The sequence below is a fragment of the Suncus etruscus genome, chromosome 11, assembly GCF_024139225.1.
Source record: "Suncus etruscus isolate mSunEtr1 chromosome 11, mSunEtr1.pri.cur, whole genome shotgun sequence".
Classification (NCBI taxonomy): Eukaryota; Metazoa; Chordata; class Mammalia; order Eulipotyphla; family Soricidae; genus Suncus; species Suncus etruscus.
The window spans coordinates 98,432,124-98,451,830 of NC_064858.1; the positions used below are offsets into that span (position 1 = coordinate 98,432,124).

General features: G+C 42.3%; 1 protein-coding gene and 1 non-coding gene across 2 annotated transcripts in view; both read right to left on the reverse strand.

Moving 5' to 3' along the window:
• Nucleotides 1-5,269: 5,269 nt before the first annotated feature.
• LOC126023694 (U6 spliceosomal RNA) lies at nt 5,270-5,373 on the reverse strand. The gene has a single exon (XR_007500786.1). It is a non-coding gene; the product is annotated as a U6 spliceosomal RNA (small nuclear RNA).
• A 10,557-nt stretch (nt 5,374-15,930) lies between these two features.
• Nucleotides 15,931-19,707, reverse strand: part of CPM (carboxypeptidase M) — a 71,154-nt gene continuing 67,377 nt past the window's right edge. The window contains exon 8 of the mRNA XM_049782759.1: nt 15,931-16,755. Within this exon, the coding sequence (XP_049638716.1) occupies nt 16,513-16,755 (243 nt within the window). The 3' untranslated portion in view covers nt 15,931-16,512. The remainder of the gene's footprint in view (nt 16,756-19,707) is intronic.

Below are 19,707 nucleotides of genomic sequence, written 5' to 3' on the forward strand. Positions count from 1 at the left end.
CACGCTTGGGGGTACCATCTGGGATGTCGGGGAACCTACCTGGATTGGCTGCATGTAAGGCAAAGGCCCTGTCCACTGAGCAATTGCTCTGGCACCAGATATTTTATTTTAAAGTACATTTAAAAAAATAATTTCTTACTAAATTGTCCAGAAATTAAATACACCTTAAGAATGATGGGGTTGGGCCCGGAGAGATAGCACAGCGGCGTTTGCCTTGCAAGCAGCCGATCCAGGACCAAAGTTAGTTGGTTGGAATCCCGGTGTCCCATATGGTCCCCCGTGCCTGCCAGGAGCTATTTCTGAGCAGACAGCCAGAAGTAACCCCTGAGCATCGCTGGATGTGGCCCCCCAAAACAAAACAAAACAAAACAAAAAAACAAAACAAAACAAAAAAGAATGATGGTGTTAGGCTTCAGTTATTGAAGTTGGGTTTTAGTATGACTGGGTTCAGTATGAACCCAACCAAGGTGCTTGAATAAAGAATAATAAAAAAAAAGAACAATGGGGTTAGAGCATAGGATTCTAAATCATCTCACACTACATACATAGATTTTATCTTGATTTATATTCAGGTATGTAACAAAATCATTATAATAACTGCTTTGATGTAAGGTCCCATTGTTTTTTTTCTATGTAATATTGTACAAACTGACATATATACAGTATATACATGTATATATGTATATATACATACATATATATACAGTAAAATCAGCTGAACTGTGAGATGAGCTTATGGTACAATTGTGAGGTGATCTTACACAGTTTGTGTTTCTGTCACTAACTCTGCATTGTGTAAAATCATTTGTTTTACTTATGTATGCACATTTAAATAAGAAACCTAACTGAAAGTCTCAGTGCCTTAGCTAAAAAATGTTCCTCTTCTAGAAAGTAAGCTTTATTCATTTGGGACTTAAAATACTACAACTGTACAAGGTCCATCTTTCTGAGGAGATTTGTTGGTGAGATGAGATGACACTGCAGGCCAAGATATGCAATGCTATTTATAAAATATTCAAGTCTGTGCAAAACACATGTAGTATGTTTGTGTGTGTTACTGATGTTGTCTTGATCGTCTAAATTTTTAGGGTTAGTATATATATGTTGATATAAAAATAAAGAATATATTAAATAACAGTTTCAGGAATGTGGTCATTGAATCTTAGGAACACCTAATACTTCATAATGAATCTTGTTAGACATTGTATTTAGCTTTCAAGCTTAAGTCCCTCTAGAGGGGTAGTATGTACACATAATCTCTGACAAATCTTTTCATATGTTATTTTCTTTTCCTTCTGCCATCATCAAGATGACTAGGGGTTACACTCATACCTGGCAAAGGTGAATGCTTTTAGATCAATTGTTGGGTTGTGGTGTGCTGAGGGTTACACTTAGAGGTGAGACTCCTAAATTATAGTGATTAGCTTATTCAGGTAGTGCTCACAAACATGAGATCCAGGAGTCAATCTTTTGAATTATTTCCCTGATTCCGTCTAATCTGCTTTAAGTCATTTCTAGATTACATGCCTAATAAATGTATATAATGCTGTATTAAATGTTAATTTTTTTGTTTGTTTTTTTGGGTCACACCCAGCAGGTCTCAGGGGTTACTCCTGGCTCTGTACTCAGAAATTGCTCCTGGCAGGCTCGGGGACCCTATGGGATGCCGGGAATTGAACCGGGGTTGGTCCTGTGTTGGCCGCATTCAAGACAAATGCCCTACTGCTGTGCCTTCGCTCTGCCTCTTAAATGTTTATTTTATTTTTTATTAAGCCAATGTGAATTACAAATCTTTCACAGTTATATTTAAGGTACATAGTGATAGTGAATTAGGGCACTTTCCACCACCAGTGTTGACCTCCCTCTGACCCTGTTCCCAGCATGCTTCCCCTATCTCTACCCTAAGCCCCCTGGATTGCTTAGCAGTGTAACAAGGCTCTTTTGTGTATAGCTTGTTGCAGTTTGGGTTTCTTGATTCTATTGTCCTTGACTTTGGGTTGGATATTTATGGCTGTTTATTATTTTATTTTATTTCGACTCAATGTTCATGAAACTGCTTGCCCCTGGTACCGTCCACTTTTTTTTTTTCTCAATTTATGAGGCAGAACAAGCTGATTCATGTTCTATGGTTCTTTTGAGAAAAAAAAAAAAAGCAGGGATGAGCCCGTGTAGAAGCTTTGAATTTAAATTTAAAAGAAAAAAAGACGGGCCGGCGAGGTGGCGCTAGAGGTAAGGTGTCTGCCTTGCAAGCGCTAGCCAAGGAAGGACCGTGGTTCCATCCCCTGGCATCCCATATGGTCCCCCCAAGCCAGGGGCAATTTCTAGGAGTAACCCCTGAGCATCAAACGGGTGTGGCCCGAAAAACCCAAAAAAAGAAAAGAAAAAAAAAAGACAGAAAACAACCACACCAAATTAAAAAAAAAAACAAAAACCTAAAAAAGAGGGGGGGGGGGGCTGGTGTGGCAAGGTTTTTTATTTTTTTTTTGCATAGGCACAGTAATTGGGGAAATTAGAAAGGGAATTCCCTTGGCTTAAGAGATAACAGGGTTTCTCCATCCTTAAAGCACACTGTATTGGGATCAACGATAGGCTACAGCCATGCTTGTCGAATCCCAAGTTTTTTTTTTTTTTTTTTTTTTTTGATTTTTGGGCCACACCCGGTGATGCTCAGGGGTTACTCCTGGCTATGCACTCAGAAGTCGCTCATGGCTTGGGGAACCATATGGGATGCCGGGGGATCGAACCACGGTCCGTCCAAGGCTAGCGCAGGCAAGGGAGGTACCTTACCTCTAGCGCCACCGCCCGGCCCCAGAATCCCAAGTTTTTATTTTCTATGGTGCCAGGAAATGTTATGCTCAGTTGTGGTTGTCAAAGTCAATCTTCTGTAATTAGAGATTTTGGTTTTTGCACAGGTCCTAGGACAAAGTCTAGGATAGAGTCTTTAGGGTTCCAGAAGTTCTGCTCAGTCACAGTTGTTGCAGTCAATCTTCTGAATTTAGTGATCTTGGTTTTTGCACAGGTTAAAGGGCGGAGAAGTGTCTTCTGAATTCATCTCACCGCTAGGTGATGAGGTTGGGAAATCTGCCCTTAGATCAAGTTGTTGCTGTTTTCTCGTTGTCTGGATGTCGTATGCACCTAGCGTGGCGCAAGTTGGTGCCAGAGTATTAGGGACTCCCTCAGAGGGAGTTTGGTTCCTGGTGCTGATGCAGGGATCTGTGTCAGTTCTAAGGTTGGGATCTGGGTTTTGGGGTTGGACAGTCGATGTCTGATCTCATGTGGCCTAAGTCAAGTCCCCATGACAAGTGTTCAGGGTGTGATGTGCCCTGTTTTACAAAATTTGAGTTCTTTTTTTCTCTGTTGTTTTTTGGGCCACATCCAGTGACGCTCAGGGATTACTCCTGGCTATGTGCTGAAAAATTTCTCCTGGTTTGGGGGACCATATGGGACACTGGGGGAATCGAATCATGGTCCTTCCTAGAATAGCACCGCCAAGGCAGATGCCTTACCACTCCGTGCCACTGCTCCGGCCCCATAATTTATGAGTTCTTATCCCTAGTAGCTTGTTTTTAAATGAAAAATTTCCCCATTTTAGTGTGCCGATGCAAAAAGGAATGATACTATATTGTTGGTCCATTAAGGTGTAGAAATGGCAGGCTATACAGTCTCTGCCCTGGTTTTGGCTTGAGCTATTTTACCCAGGCTAGAATTTTCTTCTAAAATTTTGTGTTAAGCAGAACCAGAACAAGCAAAGAAAAATAAAATAAGAGGGAAAAGGGATGAAGGAGGCTACGTTTGCATAAAAATAAAAACACTGGGGCCAGAGAGATAGCATGGAGGTGACACATTTTCCTGGCATGCAGAGGGACAGTGGTTCGAATCCCTGCATCCCATATGGTCCCCCGAGCCTTCCAGGAGCAATTTCTGAGCCTAGATCTAGGAGTAACACCTGAGCACTGCCAGGTGTGACCCCAACACCAAAAATAAAAACACCAAGAGGTATAGCTGTTTAGAAATCAAACATACTGGGCCCGGAGAGATAGCACAGCGGCGTTTGCCTTGCAAGCAGCCGATCCAGGACCAAAGGTGGTTGGTTCGAATCCCGGTGTCCCATATGGTCCCCCGTGCCTGCCAGGAGCTATTTCTGAGCAGACAGCCAGGAGTAACCCCTGAGCACTGCTGGGTGTGGCCCCAAAACCAAAAAAAAAAAGAAAAAAAATCAAAGATACCTAGAAAATATAGATATCCCATTAAGTCTTTTGAGACAGTCTTGGGGGGGGGGGCTGAGATCCAGGGCATATTTTCGTCCCACACCATGATCTTCATGAGATTGAGAAATGATTGGCAACAGTACAGGTTCAGGTAGTGTCCTTGAGTTGGGGGACCTTCTGGAGCTGAGTCCAGTAGCATGCTCCAGCCCATGTTGGGGGTGTGTGTGAGAAAAAGGGGCCGCATAGAATGAGTCAGCGGGAGTGGTGATTGCAGCTTTTTCCCCGGGCGAGAGGATAATAGCTGGTTGGGGCAGTGTTTCGATCTCGGTTCCTAGTGAGTTAAGAACTGAGGATGCAGAGGCTTAAATAGGGAGGTATAACAGGTCAGGATTAAGGGTGTGAGAGGATAGATGAAGTTCTGAACAGGGGTGTGAAGGAGGGATAATATATGTGAGGGACTATGTACAATATAGGCAGTTTACAATAGGATTTTAACAATATGGATTAGGCAAAGAGTCCACCACATACAAACTCATGCCCACTTAATAGGCGAATTTTAGAGATCTATTCATAGATTGTAGTTGGAGGTCTGACCCTTATGGAATGGATCAGAGAGCTTAAGAAATAATTGGGGCCGGAGAGATAGCATGGAGGTAAGGCGTTTGCCTTTCATGCAGGAGGTTATCGGTTCGAATCCCGGTGTCCCATATGGTCCCCCGTGCCTGCCAGGAGCAATTTCTGAAGCCAGGAATAACCCCGAGCACTGCCGGGTGTGACCCAAAAAATCAAAAAAAAAAAAAAAAAAAAAAAAAAAAAAGAAATAATTGCACTGGGCCGGGAGAGGTAGCACAGTGGTGTTTGCCTTCCAAGCAGCTGATCCAGAACCTAAGGTGGTTGGTTTGAATCCCGGTGTCCCATATGGTCCCCCGTGCCTGCCAGGAGCTATTTCTGAGCAGACAGCCAGGAGTAACCCCTGAGCACTGCTGGGTGTGACCCAAAAACCAAAAAAAAAAAAAAAAAAAAAAAAAAAAAAGAAAAAAATAATTGCATTAAGAAAAAATAAATTTAGGGACCGGAGAGATAGCATGGAGGTCATCCTTGCGCAGGGGCCATGCTAATCTCTGTATCGTTCCAATTTTAGTATATGTGCTGCCGAAGTGAGCACCCAGGAGCAATTTCTGAGCATTGAGCCAGGAGTTTCCCTGAGCACTGCCAGGTGTGACCCAAAAACCACACACACACACACACACACACACACAAATTAATTTGGGGCCGGCGTGGTGGCGCTAGAGGTAAGGTGCCTGCCTAGGACGGACCACGGTTCCATCCCCCCGGCGTCCCATATGGTCCCCAAGCCAGGAGTGACTTCTGAGCGCATAGCCAGGAGTAACCCCTGAGCGTTACCGGGTGTGGTCCAAAAACCAAAAAAATAAAATAAAAATGCTTAGGAGAGAAACACAAAAGAGAGGAAGCAAAGAAAAAATTAAAGATAGAAAAATAAGTTGGGTCGGTCTCTCAGAGGGGAAAGGTTTTCCTATTTCTTGGTGCTTCTTGAGTCACACCTGGTGGCACTTGGGTTAGTCCTGGCTCTGTGCTCAGAAATTGCCCCCGGCAGACTCTGGGGACCATTTGGGATGCCGGGAATTGAACCTGGGTTGGCCGTGTGCAAGGCAAATGACCTATTGCTGTGCTATCATTCTGTTCCCTAAATGTTGTTTGTTTATTTATTTATGGTTTTTTTTTGGGTCACACCTGGTGATGCTCAGGATTACTTCTGACCCTGTACTCAGAAATCGCCTCTGGCAGGCTCAGGGGACCATATGGGGTGCTGGGAATCGAACCTATTTTGATCCTGAGTCGGCCACGTGCAAGGCAAACTCCCTACCACTGTGCCATCTCTCTGGCCCATAATGTTAACTTTTTTTGGTGGGGAGTCATACCTAGTAACGCTCAAGGGTTACTCCTGGTTATGTGCTCAGAAATCTCTCCTGGCTTGGGGGACTACACAGGACACTGGGGGATCGAACCTGGATCCGTCCTAGGTTAGCGTGTGCAAGGCAGACGCTCTACTGCTTGTGCCACTGCACTGACCCCATAAATGTCGATTTTTTTTGTCTTTTTTTAACCACATCCGGCGATGCTCAGGGGCTACTCCTAGCTTTTGCTCAGGATGCCTTCCTGGCATGCTCAGGGGGCCATATGGGATGCTGGTGACCAAACTCAGGTCAAGCGCGTGCAAGGCAAGCGCCCTACCTGCTGTTCTATTGCCTCCAGCCCCTAAATGTCAATTTTTAAAAAAAGCAAATCAACTCCTTTCTTGGGAATTTTTGTTTTGGGGCCATACCCAGGTGTACCCAAGTCTTACTCTTGGTTTTGCACTCGGGGATTACTCCTGGTAAGGCTTGAGGGACCATATGTGATGCCATGGTTCAAACCCTCGTAGGCTGCATGTATGACAAGCACTTTACCTGTTGTGCTAATTCTCCAATCTCAAGGAGTTAAGATGTTTAGGGAATAATGACAAAAGTCTACATGCTAGTACAGAGACCACCTTCATAGACCTTTCTATGTAGTACTTTCCTTTCCGACATGCCATTCTCTTTGATGTTTAGGAGACCTGGGTGGTTGCATTCCTTTAGTTGTGCTCACAAATATGCAAGTGGGGAACTTGAAGGGGGAGGTGTCACTCAGTGTTTGCACACTTTTTTCAGTTATAGTTATACACTTGCCTGCTGTGTGACCAGCAATGGCTTACGGTGTTGGGGATCACACAACAGTGCCTCCAAGATGGTACTTATCACATGTAAGCAAGGTAGGGATCAAACTCCTGGTTTCATACTTTAAGACAGATGCTCTATACACTGAGCTGTCTCCTTACCCCAAGTATGTTTTGTATTTTGGGGTACACCTGACAGTGTTCAGTGCTAACTCGTTCTGCTCAGGTATATCTCTTCTGGTACTACTCAGTGACCGTATTCAGCATTGGGGTTTGCATTGTACTATCTTGCCTCCAAGTATGGTTGGTGATTTGATCTATGGTTGAGTAGGGCCAGTATAAAGCTATCAGTTGGCAGCTTAATATAGTGGGAGGCCTCCAGTGCATTAAATTTAAGAGCACCTTCAGAGAATATTACATTTGGGGAGGGTCATACCCGGCAGTGCTCAGCACTCCTGGCTCTGCACCCAGGCTTGGGGGACCATATGGGATGCTAGGAATTAAACCCAGGTTCTTTCTAGGTCAGCAGCATGCTAGGCAAACACCCTGCCACTGTGCCATTACTCCAGCCCCAAAATATTACATTTCTGTAGATCTGTGAAATGCTATTTTTTTTCTTTACTCCATTTACTTGTGATATCAGATGGTAGGTTGTCTTGTGTGGTTTCTCAATCAATGATGGGATCATATTGTTGGAATAATCTGCAAGGCCTGTAGCTAAGGCAAAGAGGGTAGTTAGGGTTAGTGACGCTGCTACTTGTCAGCATGAAAAATCCTGCTGTAATTGAAACTGAATTCTGTGAGATGAAAAACTGCTTGGTTGTGCTATACATATGAAATACTCAATAAGGACTCATCAGGGGCTGGAGAGATAGCATGGAGGTATGGTGTTTTTGCTTTGCATGCAGAAGGATGGTGGTTAGAATCCCAGCACCCCATATGGTCCCCCGAGCCTGCCAGTAGCGATTTCTGAGCATAGAGCCAGGAGTAACCCCTGAGTACTGCCGGGTGTGACCAAAAACCAAAAAAAAAAAAAAAAGGATTCATCAGTCTGTCAAAATACTGGGGCCAGAGTCTTTTTTTTTTTTTTTTTTTGGGCCACACACATTTGATGCTCAGGGGTTACTCCTGGCTAAGGCTCAGAAATTGCCCCTGGCTTGAGGGGACCATATGGGACGCCGGGGGATCGAACCGCGGTCCTGATCCTTGGCTAACACTTGCAAGGCAGACACCTTACCTCTAGCGCCACCTCGCCGGCCCCGGGACCAGAGTCTTGATACTAGTTTGAATCAGCTGGCTTGAAGCTGACCGAATTAAGAGCCGTTTGGCCCCAATGTCAAATTAACTTTAACTGTTGCTTTCATATTGTGCAGATAATTTTCGTTGCTGCTGTTTGTATGTGTAGTGAGGGCATGCACTTTGTGCCTACAGATTATACTCATTTGGTTGTAGTGTGCTAGGGTTTGCATTTCTTGTGCTGAAAGGTGCACTCGGCATGGAGTATGGTGCCCCAGATCAAACTTTGGGCATCTCTCTGCCAGACTGGCACTCTTTAATACAATTATGTTCATTTTGAGTATTCCTCTCCCTCCTTTCCCCTTGTTTTTACTATTTGGGGGTTGGTTGCACTCTTGCCTTTGCTGTTCACTTGGGGTCCCATAGTTGTTGAGGTCCTCATATTCATTTGGTTGTGCACCAAGGATCATCCACACGTGTGCCAGGTAGAGGTTCTTAGACTTACTTCGCCTTCTCTGCTTTTCAAATAAATAACATTTAGCATGCCCTTGGAAATCTGCTTTCTTTATGCAAACAAATAAAACTTGGGGGTTGTAGCAATAGCACAGCGGGTAGGGTGTTTGCCTTGCACACAGCTTACCCGGGTTTGATTCCTGTCATCCCTTATGGTCTCCCGAGCCTGCCAGGAGTGATTTCTGAGCACAGTCAGGAATAACTCCTAAGCAAAAAAACCCAAAAACCGCTGCGACTGTTGTCAGGGATTGTATTTGATCAGGTATAGTACCAGGACTACAGAAATTGCCTTGTATGTGAGGTAGAGGCTTTACCACTAAGCTATATTCCTCTATCTCTAGGGATTCTCTTTTTTGGGGGGTGGGGGTGGGGTGGGCTTGCTACACCTGACTGTGCTCAGGGTAGACTCCTGGCTGTTTAGGGATCACTACACTAGTTGAGGATGCCATAATGGTCCTGGGGATCAAATCCAGGCCTGCCACATGCAAGGTAAATGCCTTACCCACTTTTCTTTATTAAAAAATAACTTTTCTTGCATCTTTGTATTTAAATTATTTTTGGATCTATGCAGAGCTCAGGCGGTCCCAAGACACCATCAAATGTTTTCTGGCTAATCGGGAATGCAGTTTAGAGTGAAGGCCTGAAGATGCTGTTCTGCTCTCAGGATCTGTGGTGCTAAGTTACCCAGTTCACCTCACCCATGCATAGGGGCCTCCAGAGTTGCATCTGGTTCTTGGATATTTCTAGAGCTGCACTGAGTAATCCTTAGGGTACCATGTAGAGTGAAGGGATCCGAACGCAGGTCAGGCACAAGCTAGGTATGTGCCCTGACTCTGGTAATAATTTGCAAATCATCATTGTAGGTGCTGTTTGCTTATTGCTGTGCTATTGCTCCGGCGCCATGTGATTATTTTTTGGTTCATACCTTCGTAGGCCTTAATCTATAAGGCCATCCAGAAAAATCACAAGCAGCATTGCTCAAATAACTCAATTTGGTTTCCCACCATCATCTACAAGTGATATATAGGTTATCATTTTACTTCCCCTGATTTAAATATTGAAAAAAGCTTCAATAGTTCTACTTTTTTGTTGTTGCAAATCACAAATGTTCTGGCTGATGCATGCTTTCTTTTCTTGATGCTAGTTTCTTTTTTTACAACAAAGCTCACTTGCTCCTAAAAATGGAAGAGGAAAAACAAACAACTACCATTTAAAGAAGATAAATCAGTTATTTCTATTTTCCATTTTTTTCATTTTTTAGGGGATGGGGGCACACCCGGTGATGCTCAGGATTTACTCCTGGCTACGTACTCAGAAATCGCTCCTGGCTTGGAGGACCATATGGGTAGGGTGTTTGCCTTGCACACAGCTTACCCGGGTTTGATTCCTGTCATCCCTTATGGTCTTCCAAGCCTGCCAGGAGTGATTTCTGAGCGCAGTCAGGAATAACCCCTAAACAAAAAAACCAAAAACCACTGCGACTTGTCAGGGATTGTATTTGATCAGGTATAGTACCTGATTGAACCCAGGTCCGTCCTGGGTCAGCTACATGCAAGGCAAATGCCTTGCCACTGTGCTATCGCTCCAGCCCCATATTCTCCATTTTTTCCCCCTGTCTATATCTAATATTTAAATTTTTGGTTCATTTAAAAATTGTTTCTTGCATTTTGGGAGGAAGTGGGGAGTAATAGCTAGGCTAAGGAGCTACAGATTTAAATATTAGCTATAGCTGGAATAGACCAGAAAATAGATACCACAATGTCTATTGTATAATTATTTTGAAAGTAGGAAAACTTCTACTGGGGTAGAAGAGAGTACAATGGACAGGACACTTGTCTTGTTTGCAGCTGACTTGGGTTCAATACCCGGCACCCCATATTGTCTGAAACCTGCCAGGAGTTTGAGAATGAATGAATGCATGCAGAGCCAGGAGTAAGCTCTGTGCACCACCAGGTGTGGTCCCAAACAAAAAGGCTTCCAAAATTGAATATCAGTTTTTAGAAAATGGTACCTGAAATGCTATTCCTTGAAACTATGATTGGTTTAGCATGTTTCAAGAGCACACATAAACTTGAGCTCATCTTTCTTTTTTTTTTCTCCACCCCCCCTTTTAGCTCTTCTTTCTATAATTCAAAATTCAGTGTGAGAGGTAGTATGAAGAGGGTTAGTTTTCCAATGCTGTCAGAGGCAAATTCCGGTTTCTAACAATGCTGCATTTCAAAAGCACTTTCGAATCAGTAAAGTTACTCAGGACAAATAACTTTCCCATGTCAGCATTTCCTAAAATATGTTTAAAAATCTAGAATTCTTGTTCGAAGGAATGGTACTAGGCTAAGTTACTTGAGAAAATTGTTCCATGGCTAAGTATGTTTGGGAAATCCGTTTTATTCCTGGTAATTTTTCAGACTTCTTAACTTTGATATGTTTTGTGAATTTTGCAGAAGACACTTTTTTTCTTTTATCATTTGTTTTATGGTACAAACTAGTTTGAAATGTAACATGGAATAGGTATGTGTCATATGGAAACTTCTGGAAGAGATTTGAGCTTTGAAAAGTTCCAATATTAGTGCCTAATAAAAGGGAATGAAATTTGGTCTTTCCCAGACCAAATTTATTTGGTGCTAATCAGTTTTCTGTAGCATGTGGACTTTGTTATACTTTCATAAATATTTTTTTTTCTGAGGCAATGCAGTGGAAAGAAACAATGTTCATTTTTTACATGACTATCAATTCTTTATTGAAAATTCTAAATTCAGAGGTAGTTGGGACCCCTTACCCAGTCAACTTTACAATTTAGACATTTGTGCATATTAAGCTCTAAACAGTAAAGTAACCGAGACAACATGTAAGTCTGCAATGAAACACCTATTAAAGGCTGTGGCGTATTCATATGTATTCATAAAGCAGATAAATGGTTCGAACAATACAGTACAATATCTGTCTATTAGTGATAAAACGTAAAGTCTGCAACTCTCCTTCCAAACTTCTATTTTAGTCTCTGTGAACATTTTGAGCTTTGATCTTTAGAAATGGTGTCCCGCCCCCCCCCAAAAGAAATGGTGTTTCCCTACGCCACCTTCACTTAAAGACCAGAAGATTTAAATAATTTGTCATAAAAAAGACATCAACTCTATGTATTTCCATCATAAAGATTAAGAACAAATACATCTCAATGGCCAGTGTGCTTTGTTGCTAGAGACAAGAATGCTATGCTTATTTTTCTGGATTCCCTATGACAAGATACTTCAAATCCACGTTAGATGCCTCGGTTTTGGAGGAGGGCTACCTCTAGCGGTGCTCAGAGTTTACTTCTGGCTTTGCATTCGGGGATTATTCCTGAGGGGGTTCTGGTAGCCACGTGCAGTTCCAGGGATCAAACATGAGTTGACTCTGTGCAAGGCGAGAGTCCTTGGCCATTGTACTAACTCTCCAGCCTTTGGTATCAAATACTTTTTTTTTTTTTTTTTTTTTTGGTTTTTGGGCCACACCCGGTAACGCTCAGGGGTTACTCCTGGCTATGCGCTCAGAAGTTGCTCCTGGCTTGGGGGACCATATGGGACACCGGGGGATCGAACCGCGGTCCGTCCAAGGCTAGCGCTGGCAAGGCAGGCACCTTACCTTTAGCGCCACCGCCCGCCCCGGTATCAAATACTTTTGTCCTTTAAAGGTAAAGCTACCTTACCTCTCTTTTGCTATTCTTAGAAACATTCCAAATGTAAATTTGCTTCTGAAACAGAATAAAGTTGAATTTTAAAGAAAGACTCAGACATTTTGAAAAGAGAGGCTTTTAATATTTCTGATGTAATAGCTCAAGTCTAAATGTGGGCAGTTAAGCACCAAAACCAACACTGATACATTACATGGATTTCATGTTTCTTTAAATAAGTGACTTCATATTTGAGCACCATTGCCAGGTATGTGTAAACCTCCTGGTCTTTGCAACAATATACACTATGAAAGGAAGTAGGGAACTTTTTTTTTTTTTAAATTTATTCTTAACATTATAGGTAGGCACATGAAAAAGAAAACTTATTGAAGGTTTCCTAAGTAGTGTAATAGTTATTCTATTTAAGGTTTCAGGTTTCAAGCTAATTCTGTATACATCTAAGGCAAATATTTGGTCTTTTTTTATTTTTGGGGGATTTTGGGGTCATAACTCTCAGAGTTTACTTCTGCTGGGGCATTTAAATTGAGGTCAGCTGCATCAAAGGTAGAGCATTACCCACTGTCCTAGTTCTCTAGCCCAAGATTTGATCTTTAGTAAAATACATCCCTTGTATAGGTATAAATGTAAGGAATATTTGGCTGTGCTCTGGGCTTACTCCAGGCTCAATTCAGGGATCACAGCTATTGGCTCATAGGAACTATATGGAGTCTTGGTCAAACTGGGTCAGCTGCATAGCTGCATGCAAGGTAAGCCCCTTATCCCCTATCTATCCCTCCAGTTCCCTTCAAAATATTTATACCATTTGACTGTTAATGACCCCTCTGTCTGCACCAGCACCTCAGTGGAATCAAAGCGGGATCTGACAGTCACGGCATCAGATATCTCAATGTGTGAATTTGAGCCCAGAGTCCCTGCTCATAATTATTTTAATTGGTCATACTAATATTTGCTGTACTGGGGACCGATCAGGGTTTGGCCACATGCCTGTACTATCTCTCCAACCTCTAGTCTTGAAGGGACCAGGTAGGTTAGTAGAAAAAGTGGAGGGGCCAGAGAGATGGCATAGAGGTAAGGTGTTTGCCTGGCATGCAGAAGGGCAGTGGTTCGAATCCTGGCTTCCCATATGGTCCCCCGAGCATGCCAGGAGCAATTTCTGAGCGTAGAGTCAGGAGGAACCCCTGAGCGCTGCTGGGTGTGACCCAAAAACAAAAACAAAAAACAAAAAAGGGGCTGGAGAGATAGCACAGCAGTAGGGCATTTGCCTTGCATGCGGCCAATCTAGGAAGGACCCAGGTTCCATCCCCAGTATCTCATATGGTACTCCAAGCCTGCCAGGAGCAATTTCTGAGCGTAGAGCCAGGAGGAACCCCTGAGCGCTGCCTGGTGTTACCTCCCCCCCACCCCCGCTGCAAAAAAAAGAAAGAAAAAGTGGAGATTTGAGGAAGCATTCCATGTTTGTTTCTCCTCTTGGTTACTTTATTTGATGAACAGAGATTAGTACTAAAATCTATAAAAGCTTCATGTATTGCTAAAATATGTACCCTAAGCCCCTTCCGATTTAAATTCAGTTTTTATTTATTTATTTTTATTTTATTTGTTTTCCCCAATCTCTAAGTGATTTTAAGTTGATTATGACGAACTGATTAAAAAACATTTTTTACTTAAAGGATTATGATTCAATATTTTGAATCCTATCCTTTCAAAAACTGCTTTATGAAAAAAAAGAAGAGTTTAGGGGCTAGAGTGATAGCACAGCAGTAGTGTGTTTGCCTTGGATGGACCCAGCTTCAAGCCCTGGATCCCATATGGTTCCCCCAGCCTGCCAGGAGCGATTTCTGAGCACAGAGCCAGGAGTAACCCCTGAATGGTGCTGGGTGTGCCCCCCAAAAAAACCCCAAACAAACAAACCTAAAAAGAAAAACGAGTTCAGAATGTCTGATCAAAAATTGTTAAGACCTTGATGGTAGATCAAGTTGTTTTAGTTATTTATTTTTTAAACTTTATTGATTAAATGGTTGTTGGGCTATACCCAGCGGTGCTCAGGGATCACTCCTGGCTCTGCACTCAGATATTGCTCCTAGCAGACTGGGGGACCATATAGGATGATGGGAATCAAATGGGGATTCGAACTAGGTCCCTCCCAGGTAGGCCGAGGGCAAGACAAATGCTCTGCCATTGTGCTATCTCTCCAGCCCCAGATCAAGTTGTTTTAGGCACCTTTAAACACCAAAATAATTTTCTGCAATATATATATATATAAACATATATTTTCAAGTATATAATTACCTTTTATTTAAATAAAAATAAAGATGTTATTACCAGATTTTATGTGATTAAAATCTCTTAAATTTTAACATATGAATTTGTGTATAGAATAAAGCTTAGCACAGGAATAGCTCCTAACTACTTAAATATCAAGTATTTCCCATTCAATTGTGGTTCTCAGACATTTCCAAAGATCTCAAAATTTCCAGATTTTATGGAACTTTCACTTTAAAATAAGCACCAACACAACTCATATTCATGAGCATTTACAAATTGTATCACATTTGTGGTTTCTTTTTTTTTAAATTTTCTTTTTCTGATGCTTCCCTCCACCCTGCCTTCCTCCACTTTCTTTTAATATGTTTTACAATATTTAACTTAATAGTGGTTGTTTCAAATTGTGTACTAATGTTTTAATATTATTCACAAGTACAGAATATCTTTTTTTTTTTTTTTTTTGGTTTTTGGGTCACATCCGGCAGTGCTCAGGGGTTACCCCTGGTTCTATGCTCAGAAATAGCTTCTGGCAGGTTCAGGGGACCATATGGGTCGCTGGGATTTGAACCACAGTCCTTCTGCATGCAAGGCAAATGCCTTGCCTCCACACTATCTCTCTGGCCACACAGAATATCTTTACTATCGCTCTTAGGAAAAATTTAAAGCCCAATAAAAGCACCATCTGTGAAATAATTTTTTTTGTTTGTTTTTTGGAGGAAAGGGAGGGGTTGGTGCTATGCTCAAGACTTATTCCTGGCTTTGTGCTCAGGCATCACTCCTGGTAGTGATGGGTGACCATGGAAGTGTCATATATGAGTTGGCCACATGCAAGACAAACATCTTTCTGTCTGGACTACCTCTCCATCCCCATGACCTGAGTTCTAAATGCATCAGAAAAATAGAACAGTGGATCAAAATGATATTGCAGACACAGGGCAAAAAAGCACATTATGTGTTCCGGAGCATCAAGCACTGGGCAACTACTTTTGTTTTAAATAGATATCGTCCCTTTTCCAAGTGGAACCATTGATTTAAATTTGTCAGTCTTGGTACCATGGAGAGGGGCTAGAATCTTATCAACATATGTAATTAACACTGATTTTTACTGACAATATATGGAATGAAGGAGGAAGAAGAACTATCCAGGATGACCCAAGTTTGATAGTTGGTGGCACAATGTATTGGACAGTGAATATAAGAAGAAAAGCAGCACTCAGAGAAGTAACCAATTTTGTCATAACAAATTTTCAAGGTACCCTTAAATCACACTGGGTGGATATGCCCAAAGGCAAGTTAGATGTGACTGGAAGCTCAGGTGACATTTTTGGGAATCATCAGTGGGTCAGAGGCTTATGATATCTCAGTACAGAAAAGTAAGGACACTTGATTCATTTGTTGTGTTGAGGATTTTAACACACTTGGGATCCTACAAGGATCATATTTTCTTGGACCACTGCGTCATGGCTGTCTTCTTTCACAAGTCCTTAGAACATCAGGAAAACTGTTTAGAGCTTTCATGGTCAGGGGATGAGTAAGTTAAGTGCTCAGCTGCATTCCTTATGTTGATTTGGCTCTGGGTTCAAAATTCGTTCCTTTTTATTCTCTTCAAGGAACTGTTTTGGTTTCTCAAGTTCAGCCTCATACAAAAATCCTAAATGATTTCAAGATAAAGTAGCGGTGGGTAGTACTTGATAGGGAGACGCCTTCTGTACACCATCATGACAAAAATCATCCCTTGTTCCACTGCAGATTGCTTGCTGGAGAACTTGGAATCAACCATTTCTCCTCCGAGGGCAGAATCATGGACTTGATTCAGTGGAGGCCCCACCTCGGGATTTAAGAGTTGCAGTAACTTGGGTGAGTAATTCCTGATTCCAGGTGGCGTTGGGAGTCAAGTTTCAGACGTTGTTTTACTTGAGAAATATGTGACAAAGATTCAGTAATAATAAGAACAGACTAGACTTTGTTGCAGCTGAATGGCTTGGAAAATTGCTGTATAGAGGAATCACAGGACATGAAGGATTTGCTACTGGGCCAGAATCCAAGTGTCCTCGGAGTGGAAGTATAATATCCTTTGTCAGAGCACTGAATCGATGAGATTTGGGGGGAATAATCACCTTTGTGAAGTGTGGACTGTATCCAGGGACTGTAACCTAAGAGGAAACAAGAAACAATGACCCGAGTGATTGCAGATGTTTCTAATCTCAACACTGAAAACATTATCTCCACCACTGAAATGCGGCCTTTGTGAAGCATACAGAACGCGCTTCCTGGCCTCACCGACTTCAGCCTGCTTGATGAATGAATATTGATACCTTTTGATAGGGCCCACAGTTGTTGATAATTTTGCCAATGATTACCAAATGAAGCAGACAGCCCTTATCTGGGGATGTAAGTCAGAAAGTAGCAGCAGGCTGATTCTGTCCGTATTTTAATTTATTTTCATAAAAAAACTCAAAAATAAAGAGTTGACTGCTTCCCTTTGTTCTGAGTCTGTACTTAATATCCTGATTGGGTGTCAAGATTATTTATAAATGAAATAATTTTCTCAATTCTATTTTTCTTGCGACTGATAGAGGGATACACATTTTTTGGGGGGGGGGGCCACACCTGGTGATACTCATGGGTTACTCCTGGCTATGCGCTCAGAAGTCACTCCTGGCTTGGGGGACCATATGGGACGCTGGGGGATCGAACCGAGGTCCGTCTTAGGCTAGTGCTGGCAAGGCTCTGAGACCTTACCTCTAGTGCCACCGCGCTGGCCCCACATTTTTTGATGCCTTAAAAAGCCTGATTTTATTTTTCTTTTTTGGGCCACACTCGACTTCATGCAGGGGTTACTCCTGGCTCTGTGCTCAGATATCTCTCCCGCCAGACTCGGGGACCATATGGGATGCTGAGGATCAAATTCAGGTCAGTCCTGGGTCAGCCGCATGCAAGGAAAATGCACTACCTGTTGTACTATCAATCCGGCCCCCCAAAGCCTGTTTTTTTTTTTTTTCTGGTTTTTCGGGCCACACCCGTTAGATGCTCAGGGGTTACTCCTGGCTACGCGCTCAGAAATTGCCCCTGGCTTGGGGGGACCATATGGGACGCCGGGGGATCGAACTGTGGTCCTTTCCTTGGCTAGCGCTTGCAAGGCAGACACCTTACCTCTAGCGCCACCTCGCCGGCCCATCCTGTTTTTTTTTAACCCAGTTTTATTCATGTAAGTGTGGACTTGCAGTAATGTTTGTTGTTTTGGGGAATAAGATGATCAGAGAGGGGCCCGGAGAGATAGCACAGCGGCGTTTGCCTTGCAAGCAGCCGATCCAGGACCTAAGGTGGTTGGTTGGAATCCCGGTGTCCCATATGGTCCCCCGTGCCTGCCAGGAGCTATTTCTGAGCAGACAGCCAGGAGTAACCCCTGAGCAACGCCGGGTGTGGCCCAAAAACCAAAAAAAAAACAAAAACAAAAAAACGATGATCAGAGAATGGATAATAGGGCAAATGCTATGCTACTATAGACCATTTTAATGAAAATCTTTTTATTACATATATTGTAGAGAACGGAGTAATGAATAATATATTTATATATAAATTATATATACTCATAATAAATAATTATATTTATAAATACTTCTATCTATAAATACAAATATATTTATAGAATATATTAATTTAATTATAAATACTTACATATTTATAAATTATATATGTAATTATATACAGCTATATATAGTTATATATACAATTTATGTATAAATATATATCTATTATAGATACAGATTATTTTATATATAATTTATATAACCATTGCTGATATGAATTTTAGCTATTATTTCAACTTCCAAACTCTTGCCTTCCAATCTTGTCATAAAACTAGTAGCTAAAGCTAGCACTAGGAAAATGAGCAACTCTCTCTCTCTCTTTTTTTTTTTTTTGGTTTTTGAACCAAAATTGATGGCATTCATTGGTTACTCCTGGTTTTGTGCTCAGAAATTGCTCCTGGCAGGCTCGGGGGACCATCTGGGATGCTGGGAATGGAAACCAGATCTGTTCTGGGTTGGCTGCATGCAAGGCAAATGTCCTACTGCTGTGCTAGCACTCTGGCCCCAATTTTACTCTTTAAAGTTATGACTTACTGGGGTCAGAGAGATAGCACAGCGGTGTTTGCCTTGCAAGCAGCCAACCCAGAACCTAAGGTGGTTAGTTTGAATCCCGGCGTCCCATATGGTCACCCGTGCCTGCCAGGAGCGATTTCTGAGCATAGAGCCAGGAGTAACCCCTGAGCGCCGCTGGGTGTGGCCCCCCCCCCAAAAATAGTATGACTTACTGGGATTGGAGCAATAGTACAGTAGGAAGTGTTCTTGCCTTGCACATGGCTATCTGGTACCCCCTACCCCATATGGTCCCCCAAGCACCAACCAGAGTGATTCCTGAGAGCAGAGCCAAGAGTAAATCTTGAACATCACTGAGTGTGACCCCAAAACAAACAATAAAAGCATGAATTATTGATAAGACTTCATAAAAATAATTTGTATTTACTACAAGAAAACTTTTTTATTTCAGTTTGTTTTGAGGTCACACCAGCTGTGCTTGATTGTGGGCTTCTCCCATCTCAGAGTTTGCTCCTAGGGTTGCTGGGGGGTGGGAGAAGGTGGACGACGGGCAAAGCTGTGCTAGGAATCTAGCCCAGGGCCTCATATATGCAAGGCAAGTGCTCTACCACTGAGCCACATACCTGGTCCAAGGAAAAACTTTCATAGAGTGTAAACGTAAATTTTATTTTGACATTGGCAAATGTATCAGGACGACTGCAATACACGAGCCCCCTGCTGGTCACTTGCAATAACCTCTGGAATAAGAAAACTCAGAGTCCCTGAAACCTTTTTGCTTTTTTGCTGTATTTTAATAATGAAGTAATAAAATACAGAAGTCAGTTTTGGCTATAGAATAGTTGTCTGCCTTCTCCTAGGAATACAGAATGTTTGCTGTGGTTGACCTCAGAATCATTAAGCTCAAGTAGAAGGGATACTAATTTCTTAGAGAAAGTCTTATTAAAAAAAAGGAGGCACACGCTGGCCAATTCAATCAGGTACTTTTAAAATTATTGTTATTAGTTT